Source organism: Oncorhynchus keta, chromosome 3 (genome assembly GCF_023373465.1).
Source record: "Oncorhynchus keta strain PuntledgeMale-10-30-2019 chromosome 3, Oket_V2, whole genome shotgun sequence".
Classification (NCBI taxonomy): domain Eukaryota; kingdom Metazoa; phylum Chordata; class Actinopteri; order Salmoniformes; family Salmonidae; genus Oncorhynchus; species Oncorhynchus keta.
This window is the reverse complement of record NC_068423.1, coordinates 2,052,171-2,059,925: the sequence shown is the minus strand read 5'-3', so window position 1 is coordinate 2,059,925 and position 7,755 is coordinate 2,052,171. Positions and strand designations below refer to the sequence as shown.

Genomic DNA, 7,755 nt, shown 5'->3' with positions numbered 1-7,755 from the left:
TGATTGTCAATCAAGGACGGGAATGGAAAGAAGGACCATTTTCACTCTGCATTTTAGATAGTTGAACAGCTCATGTGGTTTCTATGTGTTGATGCTTACACATTGCTTACATTTCTCACCCTAGATACCTGAATGAGACTCATAGATACCATAAATTTAGGCCTACACTCTGCATTAGGAGTTTTTACAATTGCAAAGCAGATCATCTGAGTTTCTCCTATAATAACAAAAGGATTTTATGTTTGATTTATCATCATTGTCATTGATTATCATCTGCTATGGTAACTGGCTCTCTCTCTCAGTCTGACCTATGTTACCCTATCAGCCTGGAGGTATGGTGCTTCATAATGGAGTTATAAAACATTGTAAGACTTTTCATAAACATGTATGATAATAATCTCGACTAGATAACACCCATTTTTATTCAGTTGAAAGGTTGATATAGAGATATAACATATTATAAGACATTAGAAAGCCTCATACATGTTATAAAGCAGGCTTTAAGTAAAGTGTTACCACTGTATCAATGAGGTCACCTTATATCTTACTACCTTGTTAGTCTTTATTGTATTTATCTTATCTCCCATACTCTCCTATGAAAGTATTGTATCCATTCTTTATTTTCTGAGCATCAACCATCAGACAAGGTACGTACGAAGTGTTGTGGTAATAATGTTGAAAAGGAAACAGATGTTAACTGATGCTGGCTGGTAAACTGTTCTCTCCACTTAAACTGAATCATACATAAAACTCGAAGAGTTGGATGGAATGAACGGGTCTCAAACACTACCTTGTGCTCTTTCGTTAGAATCAATTAATGTCAAGGGACTTTACCTTAGTCACATCACCTTAATCAATGACGTGCAAGGTTTAATGTCACATTTGGTGCATCATAATGAAGGTGATTGTTATAACCTCTCTGACCATTTATCACCTGTCAACAATGAACATCTATTTTAGTAGTTTACTTTCTAACAGGAATGATGTGCTAACAAAAAATACTTCTATGTGAAATAGGACAACATTTTACATTACTGCCTTTGAAACTAAGCCTGGAGGAGAGAAGAGCATGCAAAATACATTTCTTTCTTTCTTATAATCTCAGGGTGGCCGGAGGGATGTGTTTTCATGAAAAGCACCCTTTTTGGTAGGATTGCTGCTCTACTAATTCTGCTTTGTAGCTCAACCAGGACCTTTGCCTGTAATAACCTACAAAGCAAGATTGGAATGCCCAATCTCTGGATGACCATATGGCATCTACTGGGACTAGAGCTCTAAAGGATTTCTATCAGGGGAGCTCTACTCTTTACATGAATTTATCCAGATTCAAAGGAATGCAAAGTAGTATCATATTTGATGAGTGAAGCCTGCAAGTATGATGCATTTTGATGTGGTTATAATGTATTGTTAGAGCAACAGTTGTTATACACATGTATGACCCATTATATTAGCATCTCATAATATTAAATGCACATTGCTTTGGGAACCAAAGGACCATGAGTTACAGTGCATTTGGAAAGTATTCAGACCCCTTGCATTTTTTCCACATTTTGTTATGTTACAGCTTTATTCTAAAATGAATAAAAACATCATTAATCTACACACAATACCTCATAATCACAATGGGAAAACAGGTTTTTAAAAATGTTTGAACATTTATTACAAATCAAAAACAGAAATACCTTATTTACATAAGTATTTAGACCCTTTGCTATGAGACTCGAACTTGTGCTCAGGTACATCCTGTTTCCACTGATTATCCTTCTACAACTCGATTGGAGTCCACATGTGGTAAATTCAATTGATTGGACATGATTTAGAAAGGCACACACCTGTCTATATAAGGTCCCACAGTTGACAGTGCATGTCAGAGCAAAAAGCAAGCCATGAGGTCGAAGGAATTGTCTGTAGATGATAACAAGACATCATAAAGTGATGAAGCATTTTACCTGTCGACGGAAAGAAGTGTTAAAAAAATATATGTATTTTAGTCCATTTAGAGAAATGATGTTCTTGGCTATTTGAGCTGGACAGGAATTCATAATTATATGTCATAATTTACAATATCAATATCTAATAATATAGTTTTTCACCAGTCTGGCATGGTGTGTGTCTACTGCTCATCCTAAACGAGAGACTGAACACAAACACAACACTCCATGTTAACCCCAGACTAAAATGCCTCACACACACACACACACACACACACACACACACACACACACACACACACACACACACACACACACACACACACACACACACACACACACACACACACACACACACACACACACACACACACACACACACACACACACACACACACACACACACTGAAGGCCAGGTCCAGTGACTTTAATGAATCTACAACAACATTCGTACCTTTTGGAAAAACAAGAGGACAGTTTGTGTGTGATTTTCACATGCTTAGTTTATTTGAACTTGTTCTCAATTTGAGGCACTTCAGTCTTTTCCCCAGTGAGGAACTGCCAGATGCCTCCTCTGTAGTTCTCATTGCCCAGGGCGTACACGAAAACGTTGAAGGTAGGAGAGGTCTTTGCCAGAATAGGAGCCAACTTCAAACAGAAGACCAAACAGAGCAATGTCAATGTCTCAGTACGAGCTCAAAAAGAAACAAATGGTACATTTGTGTCAAACTGTACAACATGTTTGTTAAAATACAGATATACATAAAGGGTTGAATGACTCAGTTGGTTGGAAAATGACATTTGGCACATCAGAGTTGTGAGTTTGATTCCTGAATGGGCAATACACTATACAAGTATGTGTTAAATGCACATTGCTTTGGGAACCAAAGGACCATGAGTTACAGTGCATTTGGAAAGTATTCAGAACCCTTGAATTTTTCCACATTTTGTTTCACGTTACAGATTTATTCTAAAATGAATGAAACATATAAAAAATCTTCTTTAATTTACACACAATACCTAATAATCACAATGCGAAAATAGTTTTTAAAAAATGTTTGAACATTTATTACAAATCAAAAACAGAAATACCTTATTTACATAAGTACTTAGACCCTTTGCTATAAGACCCGAAATTCAGCTCAGGTGCATCCTGTTTCCACTGATTATCCTTCTACAACTCGATTGGAGTCCACCTGTGGTAAATTCAATTGATTGGACATGATTTGGAAAGACACACACCTTTCTATATAAGGTCCCACAGTTGACAGTGCATGTCAGAGCAAAAACCAAGCCATGAGGTCGAAGGAATTGTCTGTAGATCACCGAGACAGGATTGTGTCGAAGCACAAATCTAAGGAACGGTACCAAAACATTTCTAAAGCAGTGAAGGTCCCCAAGAACACAGTGACCTCCATCATTCTTAAATTGAAGAAGTTTGGAACCACCAATACTCTTCCTAGAGCTGGCAGCCCTGCCAAACTGAGCAATCAGGGGAAAGGGGCCTTGGTCAGAGAGGTGACCAAGAACCCAATGGTCACTGACAGAGATCCAGAGTTCTTCTGTGTAGATGGGAGAACCTTCCAGAAGGACAACCATCTCTGCATAATTTTATGGATGGAAGCCATTCCTCAGTAAAAGACACATGACAGCCCACTTGGAGTTTGCCAAAAGACACCTAAAAATGCTCAGATAATGAGAAACAAGATTCTCTAGTCTGATGAAACCAAAATTAAACCCTTTGTCCTGATACCTAAGCGTCACATTCAGAGCTCTGACTTGAACCCGATCGAACATCTCTGAAGAGACTTGAAAATAGCTGTGCAGTGACTCTCCCATCCAACCTGACAGAGCTTGAGAGGACCTGCAGAGAAGAATGGGAGAAACTCCCCAAATACAGGTTTGCCAAGCTTGTAGGTGCTTCAACTAAGTACTGAGTAAAGGGTCTGAATAGTTATGTAAATGTAATATTTCAGTTTATTTATTTTTTAATACATTTGCAAACATTTCTAAAAAAGTGTTTTTGCTTTGTCATTATGGGGTATTGTGTGTAAATTGATGAGGGGGGGGAACAAGTTAATACATTTTAGAATACGAATAACGTGACAAAATGTGGAAAAAGTCAAGGGGTCTGAATAATTTCTGAATGCACTGTATATAATCAAGCAATGCGATTAATGACTACTATATTACACAGAAACCCTGAGTATTGCATTTGGTAAATGGAGTAAAATACCGTTGGAATACACAAAGTCATATGACCTTGAGAAATCTATATGAAGTTTTCTGTCAGATTAGATGTGCTGTGTGCGTGTGTGTTGTCCTTACCATCCTAATTTTGGGAGAGACCAAGTTGGCATTCTCAACAGCAGCGTAGAAGGCAAGGACTCCATAGGGTCCCCAGCAGAACAAAAATGTCTTCAGGGGAGTGGAAGTGTTAAACTGTAGAGAGATTGACAGTATATTACTTACAATGCCTTCAGAAAGTATTCACACCCTTTTACTTTTGCAAAATGTTGTTGTGTTACAGCCTGAATTTTAAAATGGATTAAATAAAAAAAATTGTCACTGGCCTACACACAATACCCAATCATTTCAAAGTGGAAATGTTTACAAATGTATTTAAAATTAAAAGCTGAAATGTCTTTAATCAATACGTATTCAACCACTTTGTTATAACAAGCCTAAATAAGTTCAAGAGTAAAAATGTGCAAGTCACATAATAAATTGCACGGACTCTCTGTGTGCAATAGTGTTAAAATAATGTTTTATGACTACTTCATCTCTGTAGCACACACATGGATTAATCTGTAAGGTCGCTCAGTGGAGCAGTGCATTTCAAACACAGATTCAACTACAAAAACCTGCAAGGTTTTCCAATGTCTCGCAAAGAATGGTTGGGTTAAAAAAAAGCAGACATTGAATATACCTTGGAGCATGGTGAAGTTATTACTTAAAGATACAGGTTGGATAAACAACATTGTAGTTACTCCACAATCCTAACCTAATAGACAGAATGAAAAGAAGAAAGCCTGTACAGAATAAAATCATTCCAAAACATGCAAAGGGAGAAAGAGAGAGCAGAGAGATGGAGAGAGAGAGGGAGAGAGAGAGAAGGAATTGTTACTGTTCAGCCATGAAGAGAACAAAAAAAGAAAGAAAAACATCTCGGATCATGGGGCTTACATGCATGTGACGGTCTGGTCACAAGCATGGGATAACGGCTGGGATAGAAACACAATATGTAGCTTACCATAATTTCATAATGAACTACATTCCGAGTTCAGCTCGCAAACAAAGACATCATGCACCAAAACAGGTACACAGGGAAACGTTGTTCACTGACCATTGAGTAATCCCATGTTTCATATTCATACTGCATTATACTTGGGGGTAACAGGTTTGTTTGTGTATATGTGTTCTTTTTGAGTACACATGACACAAAGATTGGATTGCCATGTGTACAACTTTTGTATCCATAAAATAATGTTAATTACATAGTTTACAGTTTTGTAGACATTTCTAGTAGAAACCCAACACTCTGTTTGTCAGGGGAGTCTGAGAGGAGAGGGGGCTTTGTTTTTCCAAAATAGTGATAAGGTGATGTGTGGATTTCAGGTCTTGGATGTGTGTGTCTGTGTGTGAGAGAGACACAGAGAGAGCATGTCTGTGTGTGAGTGATGCTATTTGAAGGTTACATAACAGTAACAGTGCTGCCTTAGTGAGAAGAGCTCACGCTTTCCTGCAGCATAGTCACATTTGTGCTCCGACTAGCGCGGTCTTAGACCTAGCTACAGCACCATGAGTAAATGTCTTATGCAACATATAGAGGCAACCTGATTCAGTCCCTCCAGTCCCGCGGGACGTATGTATAGTGGCTTCCTTTACGGCACAGTGGTTGCTTTTCAAACCAACCCACCTAATCCCTTCTCCTGGGGGCCTTGATGCTCTACACCTTACATGGGCAAAAAAACGAAATAGATTAACATTGGCACTATAGGGATTGTGCATGTTGACAGAGGATGTTCTTTAATGGAAGCCTCTCCAACATAATCCAGGTAGAATCAGGAATTCCCCAGGGAAGCTGTCTAAGCCCCTTACTTTTTAAAGTCTTTACGAACAACATACCACCACCTTTGAGTAAAGCCAGTGTGTCTATGTATGCGGATGACTCAACACTATAATAAATAAAAAAATTAACAACCTAAATTATTATTTACAATGACGGCCTACCCCGGTGTCATGACGTTGGCCTGGGGGGTAGGTTTATGACAGTCATAAATACCTCTTCCCCCCCTTTTCCTCTCTCTACCCTACTGAGGTTACCCTTGGTTAACATAGAGATTCTGAGAACGTCAGAATGTGAGGGGAAATGTATTACTAGGTCTTTAAGAGTTTATTCGGAAGATAACAGCTCTATAAATATTATTTCGTGGTGCCCGACTCTCTAGTTAATTACATTTACATGATTAGCTCAATCTGGTGATATTAATTACAGATCAATTATTTTATAGAATAGCATGTTATATCACTTATTCCGGCATAGCCAAAGACACGACACCAGCCAAACCCTAATGACGCTGGGCCAATTGTGTGCCGCCCTATGGAACTCCTAATCACGGCCGGTTGTGATACAGCCTGGAATCAAACCAGGATATGTTAAGACACCTCTAGCACTGAGAAGCAGTGCCTTAGAACGCTGCGCCACTCGGGAGGTACTACAGTGATTGAAATGACTGCTTCACTTAAAGCGATGCAGTTAGTTTCAGAATGGGTGGCAAGGAATAAGTTAGTCCTAAATTAGTGACCCGATTTAGTAAACTAGGCATATGTTGCAAGTAATGACTTCTCAAGAGAGCCGTTTGAATGGTAAAAAAAATGTTTTTAGCAAATAGCGTTTTTTTGGCAGAAATGCTTTCTCGAACATGTGAACTTTCATGTGCCGTAATATCAAACTTGTACGCTAGTTATTGAGTGTAAGGGGGGAATTACTTTTTCAGTAACCTGGTTATATTATGAGCCTAGTTGGTTTAGCCACAGAAAAAGCCAGCAACCTTCCCGCTAGTCATGACTGGCAGAGATAAGTGGGCTGGACATGCTGAGAGATGAGGTTGGATTGGTCTGCTATGTAGCAAGCACTTGTCTAATGGAGCTGTTCAGTATTTCTAGGTAATCGTGTCGAACAAGTTTTTAAAAAATGTATCACGTAGTAAAACTGCATAAACGTAATGTCAAGTTAAAGTGTATTGTTCGCTAGTTATCATTAGCTGGCATGCTCACTAGCTAATGTTATGTGTATGCTCTCCGCTTTCTGGAGGACTGAGTTTTGAAATCAATGGAATTCGAGTATGATAGCTAATGAGATGGAGAAAGCACCCGTCTGGATTACATCCTCAAACTAAGGGCAACCATGCCTAGCATCAGACAGAAGACGCATCCAACCATGATGTAAGATAGTCTAGCTAGCTACATTCAGATATTACACATTTCTAATTTTGACAGTATGGTTTAATTTCAAGTGTACTGTTAGCTAGTTAACATTAGCTGGCTGGGTCGCTATGCAATGTTATGTGTATGATCTTATTCTTTGTATCTCAGACACATTTGCTTGACTAGTTATAGCCATAGAACTGGTTGGTTTGCTACCTGCAAATTCATGCAGGGTAGTAACGTCATGAGTTGTGAGTATGGTCCATTGTTTAGCTAGCTAGCTACATGTCAAGACTCCACTATGCAAGTCTCCATTTCAGTACAATGTCACTGTAACTGTTGTTAGACGTACTAGCTGGTAAATTCGCTCGGGCTATCTACTCCAACTTCAGAC

The 7,755-nt window shown here is 38.7% G+C and overlaps 1 protein-coding gene across 1 annotated transcript in view; it reads right to left on the bottom strand.

Annotated features, from left to right (window-relative positions):
• Positions 1-2,239: 2,239 nt before the first annotated feature.
• LOC118368936 (RPE-retinal G protein-coupled receptor-like) overlaps positions 2,240-7,755 on the bottom strand; it is a 44,683-nt gene continuing 39,167 nt past the window's right edge. Inside the window, exons 6-7 of the mRNA XM_035753447.2 lie at positions 4,260-4,373; positions 2,240-2,579 (exon numbers count right to left, since the gene is read on the bottom strand). Coding sequence (XP_035609340.1) covers positions 2,436-2,579; positions 4,260-4,373 — 258 coding nt within the window. The 3' untranslated portion in view covers positions 2,240-2,435. The remainder of the gene's footprint in view (positions 2,580-4,259; positions 4,374-7,755) is intronic.